The sequence below is a fragment of the Thermothelomyces thermophilus genome, chromosome 3 (assembly GCF_000226095.1).
Source record: "Thermothelomyces thermophilus ATCC 42464 chromosome 3, complete sequence".
Lineage (NCBI taxonomy): Eukaryota > Fungi > Ascomycota > Sordariomycetes > Sordariales > Chaetomiaceae > Thermothelomyces > Thermothelomyces thermophilus.
In genome coordinates, this window is record NC_016474.1 from 2084208 (window position 1) to 2105990 (window position 21783).

At 58.8% G+C, this 21783-nt stretch overlaps 6 protein-coding genes across 6 annotated transcripts; 2 read left to right on the top strand and 4 right to left on the bottom strand.

The window, feature by feature from the left end:
- Window positions 1-448: 448 nt before the first annotated feature.
- Window positions 449-2519, top strand: MYCTH_2118236 (uncharacterized protein; the record flags this gene model as incomplete). The annotated part of the gene is made up of 4 exons (XM_003662946.1): window positions 449-887; window positions 955-1137; window positions 1428-1432; window positions 1593-2519. The coding sequence occupies 4 exons, from the start codon at window positions 449-451 to the stop codon at window positions 2517-2519; spliced, it is 1554 nt and encodes a 517-aa protein (XP_003662994.1).
- A 1052-nt stretch (window positions 2520-3571) lies between these two features.
- On the bottom strand, window positions 3572-7540 carry MYCTH_2304300 (uncharacterized protein). Its single transcript, XM_003662947.1, has 7 exons — window positions 7436-7540; window positions 7308-7373; window positions 7154-7212; window positions 7043-7061; window positions 6908-6973; window positions 5061-6808; window positions 3572-4993 (listed from the first exon to the last, which is right to left on the bottom strand). The coding sequence occupies exons 1-7, from the start codon at window positions 7436-7438 to the stop codon at window positions 3685-3687; spliced, it is 3270 nt and encodes a 1089-aa protein (XP_003662995.1). The 5' UTR covers window positions 7439-7540; the 3' UTR covers window positions 3572-3684.
- Window positions 7541-8890: 1350 nt separating this feature from the next.
- MYCTH_2304301 (glycosyltransferase family 57 protein) lies at window positions 8891-10796 on the bottom strand. The gene is made up of 3 exons (XM_003662948.1): window positions 10569-10796; window positions 10209-10481; window positions 8891-10144 (listed from the first exon to the last, which is right to left on the bottom strand). The coding sequence occupies exons 1-3, from the start codon at window positions 10643-10645 to the stop codon at window positions 8983-8985; spliced, it is 1512 nt and encodes a 503-aa protein (XP_003662996.1). The 5' UTR covers window positions 10646-10796; the 3' UTR covers window positions 8891-8982.
- Window positions 10797-11413: 617 nt separating this feature from the next.
- Window positions 11414-13045, top strand: MYCTH_2304302 (uncharacterized protein). The gene is made up of 2 exons (XM_003662949.1): window positions 11414-11631; window positions 11709-13045. The coding sequence occupies exons 1-2, from the start codon at window positions 11536-11538 to the stop codon at window positions 12933-12935; spliced, it is 1323 nt and encodes a 440-aa protein (XP_003662997.1). The 5' UTR covers window positions 11414-11535; the 3' UTR covers window positions 12936-13045.
- Window positions 13046-13122: 77 nt separating this feature from the next.
- MYCTH_2304303 (uncharacterized protein) lies at window positions 13123-15859 on the bottom strand. The gene is made up of 7 exons (XM_003662950.1): window positions 15680-15859; window positions 15399-15529; window positions 15155-15281; window positions 14679-15060; window positions 14442-14613; window positions 13628-14315; window positions 13123-13539 (listed from the first exon to the last, which is right to left on the bottom strand). Exons 2-7 carry the CDS (start codon window positions 15454-15456, stop codon window positions 13311-13313), a joined length of 1656 nt encoding a protein of 551 aa, XP_003662998.1. The 5' UTR covers window positions 15457-15529; window positions 15680-15859; the 3' UTR covers window positions 13123-13310.
- A 1242-nt stretch (window positions 15860-17101) lies between these two features.
- MYCTH_2304309 (uncharacterized protein) lies at window positions 17102-19590 on the bottom strand. Its single transcript, XM_003662951.1, has 4 exons — window positions 19305-19590; window positions 18607-19196; window positions 18151-18535; window positions 17102-18080 (listed from the first exon to the last, which is right to left on the bottom strand). Exons 2-4 carry the CDS (start codon window positions 19176-19178, stop codon window positions 17148-17150), a joined length of 1890 nt encoding a protein of 629 aa, XP_003662999.1. The 5' UTR covers window positions 19179-19196; window positions 19305-19590; the 3' UTR covers window positions 17102-17147.
- Window positions 19591-21783: the final 2193 nt, after the last annotated feature.

Genomic DNA, 21783 nt, shown 5'->3' on the forward strand with positions numbered 1-21783 from the left:
CTGTGTATAGTTTCTGCAGAAAGGCTTGAAAACCGTGGGTACACTACACGGGTCGTGTTGGCGGCGGTGGGTCCCCGTGTCAAGGTCGGGAACGGGATTCGAGCAAGGCCATGTGCTATTTGGGGTGATGGGTTTGACGGGTTCGCACTCGGACTTAAAACATCTCTGCCCCAGTCTTGGCCGTATATAACGTTGAGGGACTTCTGGACGCCCCATCGTCAGCGCGGTTGCCGATATCTGATCTACACAGCCAAGCCCGAGATCTTCTTGGAGCCCTGGACACCCCCCCCTTTTCCTTTTCTTTTCCTTCTTCTGGGACCAACACTTCATGAATCATTGTATGGCGGATGGTGTAGACCTCTCCCCCCACCACCGGTACTGTGGATAAGGAAGCAACGCGAGGTCACGAAAACACATACACACACACACACACTCTCTCTCTCTCTCCATGGCCGAACCGCAGTCGTCCTCGTCGTCCATCACGGTCAAGGAAGCCGCCGTCAACTCGGGCGCAGACGTCGAGGCCCAACGACAGGGCCGCAACAACCCGCCACACTGGTTCTTGGTCCTCCACCCCGACGGCGTCACGGATGCCGTCCTGAACTACAGGTATCCCGGCGAGGGAACGGCCGAGTCGCCCTACGTCGTCGACTTTCTCCCCCAGGACGCGAGCAACCCGATGCAGTTCTCGCGCGGCAAGAAATGGGCCATCACCCTGCTCCAGGCCGTAGCCACGCTTGCCGTAGCCTTCGTCAGCACGGCATACACGGGTGGCATCTCGGAGGTGATCCGGTATTTCCGGGTGGCCAACATCGTGGCCATCCTGGGCGTCTCGCTGTTCGTGCTCGGCTTCGCCGTCGGGCCGTTGCTATGGGCACCCCTTAGCGGTACGTCGCTGTCTCGGGGAAGCAAAACGGGGAGGGATGAAAGACCTTGATACTGACGGTTGGACAGAGTTCAAGGGAAGACAGATTGTCTTCTTCTTCACGTACTTTGGTCTGGCCGCCTTCAGCGCTGGCGCGGCGGGTGCTCAGAACATCCAGACCCTCATCATCCTGCGCTTCTTCGCCGGCGCATTTGGCGCGTCGCCCCTGACGAACTCGGGCGGCGTGATTGCCGATATGTTTAACGCCAGAGGTAAGCAAAGCAACGTTCGTGACCGGCCCAGGGTCTTAAGAATTACGGGATCGGTCGGTGTGCTGATACTCTGTTAATCCAGAGCGCGGTCTTGCCACGACTATCTTTGCCATGGCTCCCTTCCTGGGTCCCACCATCGGTCCCATCGCGGGCGGTTTCCTCGTAAGTTTTTCTTCTTTTTTTTTTTTTGTTTTCCTCCCCTCTTATTCTTATTCTCACTTGACCATGACACGGGTCTGGTTCAGAACAATTTGCGTCGGGGAGACTAACACGTTTCCACCAAAAAAAAGGGCGAGTCCGCGGGCTGGCGCTGGGTCGAAGGCCTCATGGCCACATTCACGGGCCTCCTCTGGATCGTCTGCTCGCTCTGCGTACCCGAGACGTACGCGCCGGTGCTCCTCCGCCGGCGGGCGGCCAAGCTGTCGCAGATGACGGGCAAGGTGTACCGGTCCAAGATGGAGCTGCACGTCACGACGCCGCGGTCGCAGCAGGTCAGGACGACGCTGATCCGGCCGTGGGTGCTCCTCTTCCGGGAGCCCATCGTCTTCCTGACGGCCATCTACATGGCCATCGTCTACGGCACCCTCTACCTCCTCTTCGCCGCCTTCCCCATCGTCTTCCAGATCAACCGCGGCTGGAGCCCCGGCATCGGCGGGCTGGCCTTCATCGGCGTCGCCGTCGGCATGCTGTTCGCCGTCGCCTACTCCATGATCGACAACAGGCGGTACGGCCGGGTGGCGGCGGCCAGCCCGGGCGGCATGGCCCCGCCCGAGGCCCGCCTCCCGCCCGCCATCGTCGGCTCCGTCCTGCTGCCCGTCGGGCTCTTCTGGTTCGCCTGGACCAACGGCGCCGGCGTGCACTGGGTGGTGCCCATCGTCGCGTCCGGCTTCTTCGCCGCCGGGCTCGTCCTCGTCTTCCTCTCGCTGCTGTCCTACATGATCGACAGCTACACCGTCTTCGCCGCCTCCGTCCTGGCCGCCAACTCGGTCCTGCGCTCCCTCTTCGGCGCCGCCTTCCCCCTCTTCACCCCCTACATGTACGACGACCTGGGCATCCACTGGGCCAGCACCATCCCCGCCTTCCTCGCCCTCGCCTGCATGCCCTTCCCCTTCCTCTTCTACCGCTACGGCGCCAGGATCCGCCGCAGCTGCAAGTACGCCGCCGAGGCCGCCGCCGTGCTGGAGAAGATGCTGAAGCAGGCCGCCCAGGGCCAACAACAACAACAACAGCAGCAGCAGGGGGTACCTGCTGCTGCTGCTGGTGGTGGTGGTGGTGGTGCTTCTCGTGCGGGATCAAGCGGGGATGAGAGATTGGCGGTCCTCAGCGAGGACGAGGGGACCGTGGTTGGCGATGGAGATGAATCAAAAGAGAAGAAGAACTAGAACCGGACGAGGGAGTTGCCCAACATAAACGGAGTTAATACGGCTTCGCATGCATCTATACTTTTCTTCCTTTTTTTTTTCTTTTTCATCTCTCTCATCTCCCTCCCTCTCTCTCTCTGTTTCTTCCTTTCTGAGGGAGTTCACGCGTTGGGTCTCATATGAGCATGAGCATGAACATGGGCATGGGCATGGGTTATCATAGAGGATAGAGAGATAGACTTCGGGGCTGTGGTTATTGGATAACAAAAAAAAACCGGAGGGTCAGCTCGCTTCTTATGCCTTCCAAGAAAGAGAAAAATAATGGTTGGTGAGTGAGGTGCAGCCACCTGCCTGGACCCCTCCAATCGCCGCCCACAGGTACTGTATATCCCGCTCGTGCATTGCCAAGCCTGGTCGGTGCTCACTGTTCCCGGAATGCGAGTCCTCCCGCTGGGGGATAGCCTACGAGACCTCTCAACTCATAAGCCGCCTAACCATTCACAAGGTACGCAATCTCTGTATGTATATACCACGTACTCCACTGCTTCCTGTTTGTACTCTATGCACCAGGCCCAAGACAACACTGGAGTGTATATACTTTGCATAAGATATCAACATGATTGAGACCCTAACCAAAAATCCCGTGTTCCTCTATATCCCCCATACCTCCATGTGCCTTGAACTGGAAGGCCGGATGGCGGAAGTAGTAGTGAATGTTCACGAGACGCCAATCAGTAGTCGAGAGCTGTCAACAGACAACCCTCTTCGCCGAAATACAGCAGTTGCGGAACAATGCAAATGCTCATCCCCGTGTATCGCACCATTCCACATCTACCTTGGTAACAAGCGCCCCGCAAGAAAGCCGAAAATGAAAAGGACCAAAAAAACAGGCAATCAAGCCACCCCACAATCTAGGAGCTCCCAAGGGCTCCCTTCAATGCACCCACCAGCCCACCCATAACAACAGCACCACGACACCATTACATGCCGTAACTCAAGCATCTGCCCAAAAAAGAGAACAGAACCCAAAACAGCACACGCAACCTTTTTTGCACGCCCAGCCCTAACCCTGGCAAGACTATTCGGAACGGCACGGGGCTGTGTCGCGTCCCGGCGAACTGAGCCCAACACCAGCCTCAACAGGGAGGGGAAAAAAAAAAAAAAAAGACAGAGAGATTTCGCCTTGTCACCTGCCTCCCGCACTCTGCTTTCCCCTCTTCCGCGTCACCATCATCTCCCCCGAGTCCGCATTGGCTGCCTCTTTCGCAGCAGCCTCCTTGGCAGCAGCCGCAGCCATGGCCGCCTCCTTCTTCTTCGTCGCCTTCCGCGGCCTCGCCGGCAGCGGTTCTACGCTGTGCAGGTGTCCAATCTCGTCCAGTGCCATCGTGTTCTGCCAATTCATGCAGCGGTAATATTTCGGCTTCGTCGTCTTCTCTGATGGTGATGATGATGACGACGACGACGCCGCCGCCGCGGCTGCTTGCTCTGACTCGTCGGCCTGGTCTTGCAGGCGAGGGGCCGAAATGGTTGTCACACCGCGGGCGCGAGTGCTCATTCGCTTGGTGGTGGTGGTAGTGGTGGTGGTGGTGGCGTTAGCGGAAGACGCCGGGCCCGCGGCAGACTCGGCGTCATTCTGGGCGTTCTTTTCCTTCAACTGTTGCTCGGATTCGGCGAGGTATTTCTTGCGATTCTCCATGTTGGTCACGATCTTGTCGCGGTAGTTGACCAGTTCCTTGCGCAGCTTCAGCTCATTGAAACCCCGCGGGTCGAGCCAGGCGAGGAGGGCGTCGACGTCCTCTGGATCGGCATAGTAGCCCCACTGGAAGGCGTTGAACACACTGGTGGTGCCCTCTTCCATCTTCTTGCGCTCCGGAACCGTCATGCCAAACTTGGCCTTGTACTCGTCCTGATACTCGGGCGCCATGTCGATGTATCCCTCGCGCTCGAGCTCGTCCGGGCCTTGCACCCAGATGCACCCGTTGGCATACCCGGCCCAGGCGGTCGAGCTATCGGGCAGGCCGCCGTAGGGCATGCCGTTGCGCTCGAACCAGTAGTACCTGTTCCAGAAGCGGTCCTTGCCGAGCACGCGCGTGCGCGGGCAGTCGGCCTCGCGCAGGTCATTGTCGATGACTGCAATCTCGCGCTCGCACTCGGCAATCTCGTCCTCCTTCTTCTGGATGTCCTTAAGCACCCGCTGAAACTGCTTCGACTGCTTCGGCATCTTGGCAGCCGCCTCGGCCTTCTCCTTCCGTTCCTGCTCCTTCTCCGCCTTGCGTTTGCGTTCTGCGGCGCGATCGTTTGCCCGGCGTAGTTTCCTCGTCGGGCCGTCCTCGTCCGTGTCCGGAACCTCATCCGATGTGTTGGCGGGGAGGTCCTCGACATCCGACATCTTGACGTCCCCATTGGTCTTGACTGGCTCCAGAGGCGGGCTCGGAGGCAGGTTGTCGGGTAACAGAATCTTCCGCTGGTCGTTGAGAGCCTTGAGATCCTCGATCCTGGGATTGGGTTTTAGCAATCATCACAGACTTCCGCAGCGGGCGAGGAGAAAAAAAATGCACCCACAATTGTTTCCTCTTCCTCTGCCACTCGATCTTCTCCTTTCTGTACGCCGTCATTGTCTCACTGCAATCCTCCATGTAACCGCGGACTGCCTTGGTTTCCGACGTGAGCATGCAGATGATCTGCAGCGCTTGGACGCGGTAGTTGACGTCCAGGACAGAGTATCTTTGGCGCACCGTCTCCTGGCTGGGCTCGATATCGGTCGGGACCAGCTGCTGGAGTAGCTCCTCGCAACTCACGTGGAGCCGCTCATTTCTCGAGAGGTGGTGCAACAGACCGACCATGATCATTTGCCAGCCGCCGTCTTTGAAATCGCGCTTCCTCAGGTGCTCAATCCAGTCGTAATCCCGGAGGAGCTCTTCCGCCCGATGCTTCGGTGCATTCTCGGCTTCTCGCAACTCCCTCTCCGCTGCTGCCGCCTCCGCCGCCAGCCTCTCCGCCTCCGCTCTGGCCAGGCTTCTCCTAGTCGCGCGGCCCGAGGGTTGTGGTTCGGGTTCAGGCGTAGGCGCGGCGTTCTCTTCTTGCTCATCCTCTTCATCCTCCTCCCCCTCCTCCTCCTCCTCCTCCTCTTCCTCTTCCAACTCCGGCAACTGAATCTGCACTTTGCCGCCCTCGGCCTCGGAATCGACCAGGATCTTGAGCACAGCGCAATGAATCTCGTCGAAGAGCTGGACCGGCGTCTCGGCCGAGGCGACCAGCATGGTTTCCACAAAGTCGTCAAAGGTGAACGAGTCCAGCTTGAAGATCTCGCAATAGACATTCAGCGTGTCCCACGTCTCGAGCAGCGGTCCCACCGACTTCATGCGAATCTTGTCGCTCTGGGGCGACTTTGAATCGGGCTGGACTTCGACCGGCGTATCCCTGCACAGGTACTTCAGCTGCGGCCGGACAAGCTTCCGAGGCTCGACCTGCAAGTCCTCGATCGGATATTTCGGAGGCGGCGGCGGGGGCGTCGGTTCGCGTTGCCTGACGACGGGCGGAGGCACCTGGCCACGGAAGGACATGGGGAACTGGAAAGGGTTGCCGGGAAGCGGCAGGTGGACGAACGAGCCGGGCTCGTGGCCTCCAAACGTGCTATGTTTCCCCTTGATCGCATGCTGTTGTGCTTGGAGAGCCTGTTGCGCCTTGGACTTGTGGCTTTTGGGCGCGGGCTTCAGCTCGGGGAGTTTGAGGCCGGTGGGGCTGACGGGCGTGGGAGTCACCATGGTGGGGTCGAACTGCGATGCCTTCTTCTGGAGCTGCAGCTGCTTGCGCTCGAGGAGTTTGTTGTCGTAGCGCAGATGCGGCGGGATGCGCGTGTCGATGTGGTATTTCTCGGCCACGTCATGCTTGACCAGCCACGGGGCGCCGTTCCATGCTTCCCTCGTTACCGTCTTCTTGATGAAGGAGCGCAGGACGGCCTTGGTGAATACCTTGCGGTCGCGGAAGATGTGCGAGTCGTCCACCACGGCCTCCTCGTCCGGTCGCTCGTCCAGGCTGACAAAGTAGCGCGAGAAGGGCGGCGTGAGGGTGCCATCGGGGAGCACCTTGCTGCCGAACCGAGTCTTGTCCCTCACGACGCCCTGGAGCCTCTCGCCTCCCAAAATGTGCACGGTGACGGCCTCTCCGGGGTAATAGTCGTTCTTGAACTCATCGTAGAGTTGGTCGACTAGGGTATCGATGCGGGACACGGTTTGGAACTGAACGCGCCGAAGGATGGGCCCTTTGAGGGCTTCGGGGAACGCTTGATCTACCTCGGCAGCGCCGGCGAGCTAATGGGAGAACCCTCCTTCGTCAGTGACCTGTCCGCCGGGAGCGAAGAGCTAGGGAGAACAGAAGAACAGCGAGGAAGCGGGGTAACGTGGGCCTACCTCACTCTCGAGCGCGTCGAAAAAAGTCAGACCGGAATGGCCGCTGATGGTACATATGAAGCGTTTCTAGAATGGGTAAGCCTCTTTCCCACTCCCATCAGCGAGCTGGCGCACTCGGAGGGGGGCCCAGCGTACCTGTTTGTAGAAATCCATTCTACCGAGTGGTGTAAGTAATGTAATTTCACCTTCTCCTCACAGCCGCCGATTCAAGGGGATATGTGAAGAAAGGGAGTTCCCAACACATACCTGTGCAAGTAGTCCTCATATGTGAGAAAGATCTCGCCGGTCTGGGGAATATGCCAGACCTATATATCCCAAGACAGGTGGTTAGAGTCCCAACGGCGATCAATTGGCCGCCAGCAGGGGCGGGGATATCAGGGGATATCATCCGGGTGCGCACCTCTCGGTCTTCATCTTCGATCTCGGGCACGGGCAGGAACTGCACCGGCTTGCGCTTGAAGAGAACCTGAGGAGCATGGTGTCAGCGACATGGTGGGTCTCGGGAGTGGCGGGGAGGTCGCATCGTACCATCCTGGAGGTGGTGGTCGTCCGTCGGGGTTATGCGGAGGGGAGAAAGGGTTCCGCGACGAGAGAGAGAGAGAGAGAGAGAGTCCGGCGAGATGAGAGTCAAGTCCAAGCGAGAGTTCCCCCCAACCCCCAAAACTGCTGCAAGGCTGATATCTCAGCCTCGCAGATCGTATAAAGTCAAAATGAAGCGCGGTGGTTGTGGGCTGGTTCAGACGCGTTGTGGTGTCCCGGGACCCGTGTTGTGGCCGGCCGTCGCGAACCGCGGCGGATTGGGTGGAGAGAGGGTCAGGGTTTTGGTGGCCAGCGGGTGCCCAGGAGGGTAGCTCGCGGCGAGCATGCAAGGCTGATGAGAAGAAACCGCGGGGGGCGTTAACGGGCTGGGACCCGCGTGTAAAAAGGCGGGTGCAGATGCGATCTCGTCGGTGTAAGTGACCCCGATTGCGGACCGAGCGCGGTGGTGGACGGAGAGGGCTGCACGCCGGGGCAGTGATGTTGAGGGAAAAAAGAGAAGAGAAAGCGAGCGGTGCAGAAGTGGGAGGAGGAAAAGTTCAACAAGGGGACGGGAGGGAACGGCAAATGGGGAAGGGAGCACGGGCTTGGGTGCAAGTCCAGCGTGCTGGCATCCCGGGACCCGCACGACAGGGTACCGGGATGGCTCCAAGCCCCGAAGCCAAAGAAGGGCCCCCTTCATCCACCCGACCACACCCTAGGCAACTTCTTCCTGCAACCAACCCGCCCGACATGCGCGCCTTACCCACGTTTTTGTACTCGTCCGACTCGCCTCGACGAGGGCTATCAGACGAGAGTTGAACCATGCGAATTGGGCCATCTTTCAATCATTTACGGGGGAGAGAGCGCGCGGGAAATTTTATTTTTCACGGGTAGGGGTTCGCACGCTCCGGCTCTCTTCGAGGTCGACGACAGCCCCACGCGTCTCAATGTCGAACTGCAAGCGGATTCCGCTCTGGAATTCGGCCAGACCGGTCCGGCACAGTTTCCTCCTGCACTGACAGGCGCGGGATTGACAAACTGCGGATGACATGCTGCCTACGCGACGGGGTGGGCCATTCCACGCGTTCTGGATGCAGCGTGCAAGTCATTCAATTCAGGAACATGTATGAAACTATGTACAATACGGATACATTACAGATTACATTACATACATACCCTGATCGGGAGATTCCGTGTAGCTGCGGCTCAGGTACGAACGCAGAGTGGTCCGCCTTGCACTTTCGAGCCATCCCAGATGGTGCATGCAGATTGGTCTGGTGCGCCAGTTTGATACATGGGTTTGACCTCTTTTCGAGAGATGCTGGTGACGGGCATTTCGCGCGCTGGAACTCGGCCCCTCCCCACGAGCGCGGAGTGGTTGGTTCGGCCTTTTGTTTGCATGAGACGCCACTTTCGGGAAGATGTGGGTTCGCCAAGACAAGGCTGAACCGTTTGAGGTGCAGCTGAGATCGCAGCCTTGCAGCATTTGATTTTCCTTTTCTTGACATATTCTATTCTTGCTTTTGTCATTCGATCTCCCCTAGTAAAATAAAAAACTATGACGTGAAGTACACCACCATGAAACCCACCCAACTGCCGACCACCCCTATTGCTGAGTAGGAACTAGTGAACATCAGGGGCAGAAACTCGTAGCTTTTTCCGAACACGACCCCGTGCACCAGGGAGCAGTACACGATCAGGGGAATGCTGACCGTGATGTAGAGCGTGCTGAAACGGTCAAAGAGGAAAAACCTGGCGCGGCTGGACGCGGGTGCTAAACGGTCGAAGGCTACCAGGAAGAGGATAAGCCAGAACACGGTGTAGACCGTCTTGAGAGGGAATTCCGCCGGGGTGAAGAGCAGCGGGAACAGCGAGACATGGCCGGCAACTGCGAGCGGGCGGAATGCGCCCAGGTGCCGCCGGTCCTTGAGAGCAATGAGGCTGAAGGGGATGATGACGAGGAGGATCGCCTTCTCGTGGACGTGCCAACCGAAGAGGAATGAAGCATAACCGCAGAGGGTGACGGCGCCGACGAAGTTATCCCACGACGGCGTCGACTGGGCAAAGAGCTTGAGCAGTGGGATCGCCTGGAAGAGGAGCGTCAGGGCGAAGCACGTCCGCGGCGTAATCTCCGGTAGGACCGCGAAGGACGTGTCTCCGACCAACCCACGCGTGACGCTCTGCAGAGCCTCCTCTCTTACCGACAGGCCTAGCCGCGGCGCGAGAACGATCAGGACGCGGTCGACAAACGAGTACATGGCCCACACGTTCGGTGCCCAGTAAGCGTGGCAGAGGCCGCGCGAGAACGGAAAGAGCCTGCTGGCGATCTGGCGGATCTGCCCCTTGAGCGCGAACGGTCCGAAAGCCGCGCCGAAGATGGCAGCGATGCCGGCGCCCAACTTGACGCAGTTGAGGAACTGGATCCGGAATATGGATTTTGGCGAGAGGCAGTAGGCCCTCAGGAGGAAGACAAAGTAGGCCGGCGCCAGGTAGAGGTAAATGTGCTTCATGCACAACAGGGCAGCAAACAGGAGGCCGCTCCAGAGCAGCGTTTCTTTCTTCCGGGCCAGGACCAGGGAGGCGATGAGGATACCGTACATGACGCCATTGTACTGGAAGTGGATGTGGTCGATGATGAAGAGGCCCGGCGAGAGCAGGATGGATATGGCAGCCGCCTGCGCTGCTCGTTTCGACACACCGTGCGATGAGTCCACGAACCTGTCGACGGTTAGCCTAGGGACTACGGCCCGAACATGCCTCGCAACAAGCCGGGGCCACCAACAGCTGTAGAGAATATACGAGGAGCAGCTCGGTGATGATAACAGTGAACCGCTGAAAGTAGACCGTTTGCCAGCTATCGTACTCGAGGTTGTACACCTTGAGCATGGCAGGGTCTACCAGCTTGGCGACCTGCGACATGATCCATTCGAAGTAGGCGAAGAAGGGCGGGTAGTCGAGGGTCCATTGCGACGATTTTTCGTAGTACCAGTCCCACAGGGGCAAGCTGTGTGTGATGGCGAGCCAGTTGCGGTGGACTTCGAAATCGGTAGATTTGCTGTGTCGAGGCACAAAATGTCAGCGCTCCGGGAAGTTGGGGGGGGGGGGGGGGGAATGAGTTGGAGCAGAGATAAGGAGCTCTTACTAGGCAGGGAAGAGCAGCACTTTGAGCGCCGCGGCCACGATCGCGCACTGCGCGAGGGAGGGATATATCTCGGTCATGGCGGCTTGCGGCCTGCCATGAACGGTGACACTGTTTGCTGGTCTCAGCGCCGCAGCAGCAGCAGCAGCAGCATGGAGCTGTCCCTCCAATTGACAGCTTTCCGCGAAGGTTTAGCGGGGACACGCATGTGCTCAAAGTGGGGATTTCTGATCAAGAGTTGGAGAAAGGTGGCCAAGAGATGGACACCAGCCACATGGAAACAGAACCTCATGCGCCGTAGCCCCAGCTCAGCCACTCTCCCCACAGGCCTGGCACCTCATGCGATGGAGGTGGGGAATAGGCCCCTGCGTCAGTCAAGTCAACAGGTCCCCCGTTCGGTTGGAGTAACAGCTTCCGCTGGTTTGAGCACAGCTGTTCTCAATACCGCGAGCCATTCCTCTTTTGATTCGTAGGCTTTCCGCGGATTGGATCACCGCCTGAATGTAGGTGCAAAGAAAGTACATATACCACGTCGGCGTGTCCTTTACTTGTTTTCTTTTCTTTTGTTTTGTTTTGTTTTTCGCCTCTTCTGCAACGTGCACTTCTCAATTGCTGAGCGACTGCCCCGTATTTCAGCGGTTTTGTTTGTTGCTGAGCCCTTTAGGTTGAGGTGTGTTATTTTTTTCTCCACATTGGCCAAACCGCCGGCCCGGGGCTGTCGTTGAAGAGCTGCAAAGTGTCCTCAACCCCCGCGAGCGCATCGGAAGCGCCGTCCATTCTGCCGGAAACTAGAACCGGCAAGCCGATCTCCAAAACCTGATTAATAAATAATAGCTTCCCTGCAATTGTTCTTTCGTGGGCAACACTCTCTTACAGCTGTTTCATCCTTCTGCCAACTCCGGATCCCTCTCTTCCCCCCCCCTCCCCCCTTTCTCTTCTTCTCCCCAAGCTTGCTCCCGCGTCTCCCACCATGCGCTTGCCGTCGAGCTACGCCGTGCTCGCGGCTGGCCTAGCCCAGGTGCAAGCCCAGTACCTGATTAGCGAGCTTAGCTTTGGCACCAACAAGAGGTAGCGTCCCCCATTCGATTCGCACGAGCTCGGCCTGTCTTGGTAGCACCCCGCTAAGTCGTCGCCGAAAACAACAGGATAAGCGCCGAGGGTTCGCGATCGATACCGAACTTCTCCCTCCAGGGCCGACCCAACGTCCCCGAACTGCTCTCGGACAGAGTAATCCTCACTCCCGTGGCGCCGGGAAACCAGCGCGGCGCCGTCTGGGCCGACCGGCCGCTACCCGAGCAGAGCTGGATCGCAGACGTCGAGTTCCGCGCCAATGGCCCCGAACGTGCCGGGGGCAACCTGAACATCTGGCTGGTGAAGGATGGCGCACACACGGTCGGGTCCGACAGCGTCTACTCTGCGGGGCGCTTCGAAGGGCTCGGGTTGTTGGTGGACCAACACAGCGGATCCGGGGGGATGCTGCGCGGCTTCCTCAACGACGGCACGACCGACTACGCCCACCATCCCAACGTGGACGGCCTGGCCTTTGGTCAGTGCAAGTTCACGTACCGCAACCTGGGCCGTCCGACCCAGATCAAGCTGCGCCACACCGAGGAAAAGTTTGTCGTCGAGGTGGCCGGCCGGACGTGCTTCCAGAGCGACAAGATCCGCATCCCGAGCGGCTACCACTTTGGCATCACCGCCGCCTCGGCCGACAACCCGGACTCGTTCGAGGTCTTTAAGCTCGCGGTGCTCACAGAGCAGGCCCCCGGAAGCAGTAGAAGCAGCAGCAGCAGCAACAACAACAACAACAACAACAACAACAACAACAACAATGTAAAGAGACCGCGCATGAACTTTGGCCGGAGCGGGCAGGTCTCGGTCGAGGACCCGTACGACAACGCGATCCCGGACCAGGACGCCGACACGATCACGTCGTCCAGGGCGCAATTCGCCGACCTGCACAACCGGCTGCAGTCGGTCAACCACCACCTGTCGACCATCTTCCGGTCGGTCGCGCAGAACGCGGGCGTCGACGAGCAGCGGCACGCCGAGCTGTCGGCCATGCTGGGCGAGCTCAAGGGCCAGCTGGCGCGGCTCGACAAGGTCGACGCGCTCGAGCAGTGGCTGCGCGACATCCAGACCGAGATGCGCGGCATGCGCCAGGAGATGGCCGGCCGCCTGCGCGACTCGGAGCGGGCCATCAAGTACCACGTCGACGACAAGCACCAGACCCTCGCCGAGGACGTCAAGGGCCACGCCAAGAGCGGCCACACCCGCCTCATCCTGGTCGTCGTCGGCAGCCAGTTGCTGCTAGCGGGCGCCTACGCCTACTTCAAGAGGAAGCAGACGTCGCCCAAGAAATATCTGTAGACGGGTCGGTCAGTTCATCTCACCGAGTGTTGCCATCTTTGTTTTTCTCATCATGCATGACGGGATGCTCTGTATGTACCGATTGGAGGAGAGAGGGGTTTTGGCGTTATTCCGTTTATCGTCTTGTTTGGTCTCTTATTTTCTCTCGCTTTTATGCTGGGCGTCCATTGCATATCTCAGTCCTCCGGAGGATTCTCGCGGGAAATAAAAGCGGTAGCCTATGATACCTGACCTTGTTTGTCCTTATGAGGCCCTGACTTGTATCCAACAGCATAAGCATGAAATCTGCCTCTCGATTTCCATCTCCGGATTCGTCCAACAAAATATGTCCAAAAGAAAAAAGAAAAAAAAAAATCACGTCGTGCCATCCCTTCCTCACAAGTCACCCGCCTCGGAAGACGCCCCATTATTGATGATATCCCACATCTCCTTGCCCTTGGGCGCACAAGTCAGGTTCTCGTAGCCGTCCTTGGTCACGAGAATGTCGTCCTCGATGCGGACGCCGCCAACGTCCCAGTACTTGGCCAGCTCCTCCTTGTTGATCAATCTAGAATGGATCGGTTTGTTGAGAAAGAAACCCTCGATGTACTCGCGGCAGAAGTAACTGTGAAAAAAGGAAGGGAAGAAAAAGGCAATGGTCAGCAATCCTCAACTCTTTTTTTCCTCCCATGGGGAAATTTTAAGACACTTACATGCCCGGCTCAATGGTCACCACCATGCCCTCCCTCAGCTTCTGCAGCGGCTTGCTTGTTGCCGGGGAGGGATCCGCCCTGGCCATCGTTACCATGCAAGCGTTGGCATGCTGTGAGACGAGGTCGCGCTTGGGAAACGCCCTCCGACCGATTCCCGGCACCGGTGCCGCCGCCGCCGCCGCCGCCGCCGCCGTTGCTGCTGTTGTTTCGCTGCTCGCCGTCTTGGTCCTGTTCAAGGCCCGCGCCATCCTCTCCGCCGACACGCCGAGGAGCAGGCTCTCCCGGCCGGCGACGTCGTGCACCTCGAGGCCGACGTGGTGGCCGAGCCCGTGCGGGAAGAAGGCGGTGACGGTGCCCCAGCGGAGGGCCTCGGGGGCGTCGCGCAGGATGCCCAGGTCGGCCAGCCCTCGCGCGGCGACCGCGCACGCGTGCACGTGCAGCTCGAAGAAGCGGACGCCGGGCCGGACGCGCGCGATGCACTCCTCCTGCATCCGCTCCACCAGCGAGTAGATGGCGGCCGCCTCGCGCGACCGGAAGAAGCCTCTGCCGCCGCCGCCGCCGCCGCCGCTCCCTGTCGGGGAAGAGGCGGGGGATCGGGGGATGGGGATGGTGCGGGTGATGTCACTGGCGTAACAGCGCCACTCGGCACCGGCGTCGAGGACGAGGAGCTGGCGGTCGCCGAAGGGTTCTGAAAGGAAGGGTCAGCTGCCCGCTTTTCTTACCAAAGTTTTTTTTCTTTTTCCTCTCTTTCTTCTTCTACTACTCCTTCATCGCGGGGAACATGAGCAAGGGGAGAGAGATGCTTGTGACATACGGTTATTGTCTTCGTAATGCAGGGTACTGGCGTTGATGCCGGAGGCGGCAATCACAGGATAGGCTTGGGTTGGCGCGCCGTGAGAGATGCAGTATGCTTTGAAGATGGCCTCGATGTCGCGCTCGTTGTTGCAGCGTCTGAGGGCGGCCAGGACGGCTCTGTGGGCGCCGCTCTGAAGAGGCAGAGGAGGCGTTTAACAACAGCTCTTTGGATCAATGTGGTGGGGAGGATTCTTACCGAAACGGCATTCGCCCTACGGATCAGGGCGATCTCGTGGTCGGTCTTGACGACGCGGGCCTCGTCGATGGCGGGCTGGAGCTTTGTCGTGTCGATGACTACCGTCACCTTGGCGCGCCCGACCTCGGGAACCAGAGACGGGTGCAGCGCGTAGATGGTGCACCCCGGGTGGAGCACGCGGGCGAGGGTCTGCTCGAGGTCGTCGATGTAGCGCACGTCGTCCAGGTCCGAGGCGGCCTTGCACTGCTCAATGGTGGGTGTCCTCCCAAACCAGAGTACCTTCCGGGGCTCGACGCGCGGGATCCAGAGGGTGAGGTGGTCGCATGCGATGTCGTAGGTCACGGCGCAGCCCGGAAAGTCGGCGCCGGTGATGTAGTAGAAGCTGAGGCGGTGTCAGCTCGCGCAGGTGACACGACCCGTCTGCCTCGAGAACGGGGAGGGAGCAGTGCTGAATTTGAAGTGGGCGGAACACATACTGTCTGCGCTGGCGGAACCTGGGACCCATGTCCGAGTTCTCGTAGAACTGCTCCTCCTGACCGGGGATGTAGATGATGCCATTCGTCGCGCCGAGCTCGTTGGCCACCTTTCGAGCATGTGTCTTTGCTAGTACCGTGAGGTCAGCATCGCAATGTCTGCTGCCCGTTGAGGGAGTCGAGAAACCGAGAGAGGTGGCGAACTCTTGCCCACCCACTCACTCACTCGCTCAACTCATTCACTCACCTGGAAACTTGCCCAGGTCCGCCTCAAGCCACGCCTTGTCTAGCCGGTTGCCCGGCATCCTGCGTGTGCTCCTTCTTCCATCCTGGCCGGGGGAGATGGAGATACTGGGCGGGGTTCTGCGCTCGACGGAGCTGTGGGACAGTCAGTCGCTCAGTCGGAAGCTGATGACAATCCGAATCGCCAAGTCAATCGCGTCCGCGACCGATGAGCGCAAATAGACAAAGCGCCGTCAAGTCGTCGCAGCATGTTCATAATCCTCGATATGAGAGCGGGCAACTCACAGCGCATCGAACTCTTCGACCTCGACCAGTTCGTATGTATCTTCATTTGATCCCGCCGTCATTTTCTTCTTTGGTCTTCGTGCTCTGGTTGTGGTTCGGGAGGTTCGGGAATGGCCAGATCCGCCCCTCCGCGATGGCTAGTGTAAAGTGGCTGGCTGATTTGATTGCCTTGGTGAAATTCGGCGAGAGTTCGGTATGTAATTACGGACGTGTATATATACGGGCCGGCCCCCAACACACTACGGTGAAGCTCGCGTGACGAGTTCTCTTTTAAACGGCACAGCACTCATACTCGATCGATATTAGTCAACACCTACCTGCAGATGGGTGCACTTACACATGATGCGTCAGAGTTCCCCCGCTATTGTTGCTCCCAGTGACTCCGCTTTAGAAGGCACGCTTGCGAGCATATCACTCCATTTCTGCGATGCACGCTCCATTAAGAGAGCAAACTTGCCAAAAGAACAAACAAATAAGGTGCTGCACACACCTTGTGCTGCAGCATCTTCAACATCTTCGGCCAACTCGGTGAATTTCGTCATCGAAGAGAAAGCGATCTCTCCAAGCGATCTCTCCAAGCGACCGACTCCGAAGATCTACTTTTTTTTCTCTTTCGCATATACAGTACCTGTGTCTTTATACATTTTTTTTTCTATACACAGCGCCATGTGCGTTGTTTTTTTAATTCCTTTTCCCTTTTTCCTTTGCTTTTTGTTCTCGTTCTCACCTCCCTCAGGTTGTACGCCGTTTTGGCACAACCGGAACTCCTCCCAACGCTTCCATTTCCATGTCAACATGTCGTGCATGTCAACTAGAGCGTGTATACCGTCTCATATTAACGAGGGTCCTGGTGGGCGTAATTTACTCTTTCACATGTCTAGTCGTCTAGTCGTAACGAGCGTTCGAGCTCCAGGTTCAAAAGAGGTATACGGCTGGCTCCGCATACATCTCCCGAGCCCCAGGCCCTTATTCCGTCCCTGGCGACTCGATCTTTTTTCCCTTGAGAGAACGAGGGCTTTTGGTGTCAGGGCATCTATCCACCACAGCTCAAATGCAAAATGCCGTCAGATGCCCGCATCTTGGCATCTTGCGGTCCTTTTTGACAACGAACGTCGGTCCCCCACAGCTTCCCCAATCGTAGCCGCATCCCCTTGTCCTGGGACTGGATGTACACTATGTATGATGTATGTACACCCCCACCACAAGTGTGGAGGCGGCTTGGCCTGTGGAGCTGCGCATGCCGGTTGCATCTCGGCCTCGACGATGTCGCTCATCTTCCCCCCCGCCGTCTGTCCTTCTCTCTTTCGTTCGATGGAAGGGTCGAATGTTGTGGGATCGTCAGGAGTGTATCGGTCACGGTATCTTTCTCCGGGCTGACTGGTTCCTATTCTCGGCCCTCTTGTCCTTTCTTGTGCGACGAGCACAGTGTTTCCTCGGCTCAGCTGTCTGCCGCACAACCTCTGCTTGTTCATTGGTATCCGGGATTGCCCATCATATCTTCCCATTCTCCTCGAAAGCCTGGACCCGTCAACATCTCGTCCACCATGCCACCACTGCTCTGCTGCTGCTGTTGCTGCTGATGCTGCTGCTGCTGCTGCTGCTGCCGCCGCCCCTGGGCTAACTGCTGTTGGACGGCCATCTGCTGGTGATGATGATGCTGCAGTTGCTGGTGTGCGTGCCCCGGCTGCATATTCAGCATGCTAGGGGGGTTGTACATCTGAGCCGTGCCGTCAAGACCGTGCCGGGCTTGCCTCTGCCCCTGCGGTATGAGATATCCGGGGATGGGGTCTAAGAGCTGACCTTCGATGCCGTCGTACATGTTGGGGATATAGAATTGCATCGCGTCATGGGGTTGGCCAGCGTTCGACTGCGGTGTCTGACCCGCTGGGTGCTGGCTGGCCGGATCCATCGGCGGTTGGTGAGGGTACGCGAAAGGGTCCTCGGACGGGAACATCATTGCGTCCATCTTGTACAACGAACCGACGGGCCCGCCTGTGTGTTGTACTTGCTGGAAGCCCTGGGCGTGACTGTGCATCGTTCCTTGAGTGCTGCCCGAGTCGGAACCGGGCCCCGACAGCGGCATGTTCAACGGTAACATGTCCTGGAAGCTGGTGAAGGTCTGTCCCCCCAGGCTGCCGTGCTGGAACGCAATGGTGTCGAAAGACGCCGTTCGTTGAGGAGGCGCCCGTGAGTCTCGCCGAAGGAGGCCGATGGCGGGACGAGCCATCTCCTCCGACCTCCGCTGCGGCATGCTGTCCTGCAGATCCGGGCGACTCGGTGGGGTGGCGCTACCTGCCCTGGACCCTTGCGCGAGGTTCGGAGCCGGAGCAGACCGTTTCTTGGTCGGTGTTGGCCGCGCGATCGGATTCTTCAAGCGGTCCGGCAGCTGGTCAAATAAGGGCTGGTGGTGGCCATTGTCAACTCAAAAAGACCTCGGCCGCAGACGTATCGTACTAAGCATAGAGACTTACGTTCAGTGCCGCCGTGATGCGGTCGGCCGCCAGGCTCCGTTTCGCAAGGGTTGCGATGACCTCCCTCCCGGCTTTGGCATCGGCCAGGATCTCGGCAGACCCCGGCTTGTCAGGGTTCTCGAGAACGAAGAAGAGGAGGGATAGGATAGCGAAGAATTTAGTGTACAGAATGAACCAATACGGTCCTATGAGCGCTGCCTGCTTTTGGATCTCGATCCCAATGTGGACGATATTGCGCGAGACCGTAATGCCTGCTGCGGCGCAGTTGTAGTAGCGGTTGTCTATCTGCTTGCCGGCAGTCAGCCGCGGCGAGATATAGTGAAGGAACGGCCTGTAGAGCATCATCTGGACATGAGCGTATCCGAAGCGTAGGAGAGTCCGAACACTGTCGACGAAACGCGTCATTAGCCCGAGAAGGTATTGGGGGAGAAGAAGAGCACATAAGGGTTGTTATACCGGATGACCTCGATCGGGCCGTCGTGGCTTGGGCGCCAGTAGTCGGGCAGTTGAGACTGCCACTCTTGGAGCTCTGCCTCGATGGCCCGGATGCGGGAGTAGCTGATCATGAACGTTTTGTTGTCCTTGCGCTGCCCCTTGACGTCGTTTTCCATCCCTCGCAAGGGGTAGATGTCCTTGACCACCCTCGCCAGGATCCTCATGAGCCTATTGTGCGCATTAAATGCCTGAAAGAACGAGGGAGTACCCGGCGGCGGCATCTGGATTGCCTCCTTGGTGATGTACTCGTCATCGACCTCGGTCGGGAGGGGTTGATCGACATCCTCGTCATGTAGCAGGAGAGGAAACCCCAAGATGGCGGAGACGTAGAAGTCCATCTGGCGGATGACGTGGAACACTCGCCGCCTCGTCTCGTCTTCGATAGGGGTGATCTTGTGGTGGGCAATATGGCGGTGTAGACCCATGCGCAGGCACGAGCGGAGGGCAATGCCGAGGAATGCGTAGCAGTCGCTGATGTTGGACGTTGCCTGCAGGAAGAGGATCATGTACACGAGTGCCTGGAGAGAAGTCATATCGCGGCATTCTGCAACGTCTTGGAAAGTCAACCGCGCATTCGTATAGTATTTGACCCTTTTTGGGGAGAGAGATAGCGAGAGAGAGAGAGATAGAAGTCAGCTTTGGGGAACGCAGAGGCCAATCACCTGATAGGGAGGGAGAGAGAGAGACGCCATAACTCACCCTTCTCCCACCGCCGACTGGTACGTTACAGGCCCTTGGGCGTCGTCGTCTTGGGAGACGTTGTACACGCATCCCAGTGCCAGCACCGAGTAGAGCAAGCCGAGGAACCTGTGTTCCTCGTTTCCCCAAGACTCTTGTGGCGTAGCATAGAGCTTATCAACCATCTCGTAGAACGTAGGACGGTGGACGATGCGGAGGAGGCAGGTGGCGCAGTCTAGCGAGTAATAGCAGAGGGTGCGGACCCGTTCGAGGGGCGGTAGCTTGGCGGCCGCGGAGCCGCTCGAGGAATCCCAGGACGAGCTTGGCCCGAGTCTCGGGGAGTCGAGGCTGAAGAGGCCGGGCGGCAACGCTGGCCGAGGCAGGAATGGGATGGAATACTCGTTGTCCAGGAGCGTGTTGAAGTGGTCCTTCATGCGCCGGAGGAAGACGACGCCCGACGAGACGCCGTGAAAGTCCCATTCGCCGCTCTCTTTGAGGTCCAGCTGGCCAATCGATTCTATCATGGACATGATCTGAGCATCCTGGCTGTTGTCGTCTTGCTGATCCTTGGACGCTTCCATCTTGAGCTCCATGGCGCGGGCCCTCGCTCTCTCCCTGTTGCGGAACTCCTGCTGGACGGCCGGATCGAGGTTCGGGTCGGCAAGGTCAACGTCCGGCATGAACTTGCGCAGCAGGGTCTCGGCGCGCTGGAGCCTGGCTTCCAGGGCCTCGATGTATTGCGGTGCCGGGTTCCTACGACGGTTTGACGGCTTGTCGTACGTGCACTCTGTGGGCCGGTCAGCGGGTTGGGAAGCTCGGCGGGAGGGGGGCAACGGGGAAAGAAGGCGGGGGGGAGGGGGCTCTGGTACCATAGCTGTAGACGGCACAGTGGGTGCACGGCTGCTTCCCATCGCACTTGATCTTCTTCCGGCGGCATTCGTCGCATGCCCTCGTCACCCTGCGACGCTTCTGCAGCGGCATGCTCGGAGCCTCCCCGACGTCCTCTTGCACGCCGGACGCATCTTCGGATTCGGGCTTGACGGAGGCTTGGGCAGGTGATTTGGTGCTCTCGGATCGAGATCCAACCTCGTCCACAGACAGGTCGGCCGACTCCTCCTCGTCGGACATATCGGAGGTGTTGGTGTTGGCGGCATCAGCGGTCTTGGGTGTTATGGCGGGTTTCCTTGTGCTGCTGCTGGCCCGGCCGGAATGCGGAGGCCGCGAAGCTGGCTGAGCCGCGCGGGGAGCAGAGGTGCGCTCAGTAGCCGGGCTCGTCATGGTGCTGGTTGGGTTGGTTTCTTTTTCCCGGTGGTGAGCGGGGGGGAAGACACGGAGATAGTTCTCTGTCGGCTACCTCCGTACAGTTGTCTTTTCCCCGTCGCGATAGACGTTAGGCCCCCGTTGGCATGTCTGGATTGCGAAAGGGCGAGTGGTTTGAAAGTTTACACACGCCGGAGCCGAGAAACGCGGGACGGGAGTCGGGTGTCGTTGAAAAGGGCGGCAGCAGGATGGGTCTGCTGGGCGTTGGGACGGTGGGCGGAGAGATCCGACGAGGGTTTGAATCCCGCGTGGGTGATCCAGGCCAACCCTACGGCACCGTTCCCGAGACGGGGAACTGGAGAGGGATGGACGGAAGGGGGGGGGGGGGAGGGAAGTGGGAAGAAAGGGAGGGGTGTGGTTCTACAGAGTGAGGTCTTTTCCCGTTTTGTCAACGCCCTGTTCCTGAGGGCGGTCCCCGTAGAGGCAGTTTACTACCAGGCCGGCTCGGCTTGACGTGGCTAGAACAGTAGCAGCTTGACCGAGTGGGAGGTAGAATGTGTAGTGTACGGAATACACGAGGGAGAGAAAAGAGTCGCAAAAACAAGAGTTGCAGGCAGAGAGTCCTGCGGAAGCGCAGAGTGTTATGGACAGGGTGCGTCAGAATCCGGTGCCAAGTGTGGACCGCGCTTTCCCCCAGAGCCTTTTCCGGGAGCGAGGCAGGGATGGGGGTAGGCGGGAGCCGGTGCCGACTCGGGGCTAGTGTAACAACGGGCACCAGTTCAGATTGACGTCGATGGCCCGCTCAGAGTCGGATGTGGAGGAACGGGGGGAGGGGGAAGCGGCGAGCGGCCGTAGAAAGGGACAGACAGATAGGCACAACCAGCTCTTGATCGAGAAGAATAAAAAAAATGGGCGTTGAATAGGGGAAAAAATCCTTATAATAATGAACATAGCAAATGAACCCTTCCTGGTGCGGCCGGAGCGGGAAAGAGCGACTAAGAAGCAGCCAAGCCCGTCTGTCGGTCTGAATTCGAAAGAGGATTCGGCAATCACCGCTCTGTGGTTGGGTGGCGGGTGGTTGGAACACTTGCCCCTATAGTGTGTAGACACAAGTACCTGCGCTTTCGTACCGCCTCCCAGTGCGCCTTGGGCTGGGATGTGCCTGCGGGCGCCACGGGTGCTCGGAGGAGCCGCAGGCTC

Bases quoted from the DNA above. Each gene is read 5' to 3' on its own strand.
- MYCTH_2304302 (XM_003662949.1), top strand. From the start codon at position 11,536: ATGCGCTTGCCGTCGAGCTACGCCGTGCTCGCGGCTGGCCTAGCCCAG. The intron at 11,632-11,708 runs AGGTAGCGTCCC...GCCGAAAACAAC, and splicing joins TTAGCTTTGGCACCAACAAG to AGGATAAGCGCCGAGGGTTC.
- MYCTH_2304303 (XM_003662950.1), bottom strand. From the start codon at position 15,456: ATGCCGGGCAACCGGCTAGACAAGGCGTGGCTTGAGGCGGACCTGGGC. The intron at 15,061-15,154 runs GTATGTGTTCCG...ACACCGCCTCAG, and splicing joins AGGTTCCGCCAGCGCAGACA to CTTCTACTACATCACCGGCG. The intron at 14,614-14,678 runs GTAAGAATCCTC...CTGCCTCTTCAG, and splicing joins GTAGGGCGAATGCCGTTTCG to AGCGGCGCCCACAGAGCCGT.
- MYCTH_2304300 (XM_003662947.1), bottom strand. The intron at 7,213-7,307 runs GTGCGCACCCGG...TGGGATATATAG, and splicing joins TCGAAGATGAAGACCGAGAG to GTCTGGCATATTCCCCAGAC. The intron at 4,994-5,060 runs GTGGGTGCATTT...ACCCAATCCCAG, and splicing joins CAGAGGAAGAGGAAACAATT to GATCGAGGATCTCAAGGCTC.
- MYCTH_2304301 (XM_003662948.1), bottom strand. From the start codon at position 10,645: ATGACCGAGATATATCCCTCCCTCGCGCAGTGCGCGATCGTGGCCGCG. The intron at 10,482-10,568 runs GTAAGAGCTCCT...GCCTCGACACAG, and splicing joins GTGCTGCTCTTCCCTGCCTA to CAAATCTACCGATTTCGAAG. The intron at 10,145-10,208 runs GTTGGTGGCCCC...AACCGTCGACAG, and splicing joins CTCGTATATTCTCTACAGCT to GTTCGTGGACTCATCGCACG.
- MYCTH_2304309 (XM_003662951.1), bottom strand. From the start codon at position 19,178: ATGACTTCTCTCCAGGCACTCGTGTACATGATCCTCTTCCTGCAGGCA. The intron at 18,536-18,606 runs GTATAACAACCC...TTTCGTCGACAG, and splicing joins GGCCCGATCGAGGTCATCCG to TGTTCGGACTCTCCTACGCT. The intron at 18,081-18,150 runs GTAAGTCTCTAT...GGCCACCACCAG, and splicing joins GCATCACGGCGGCACTGAAC to CCCTTATTTGACCAGCTGCC.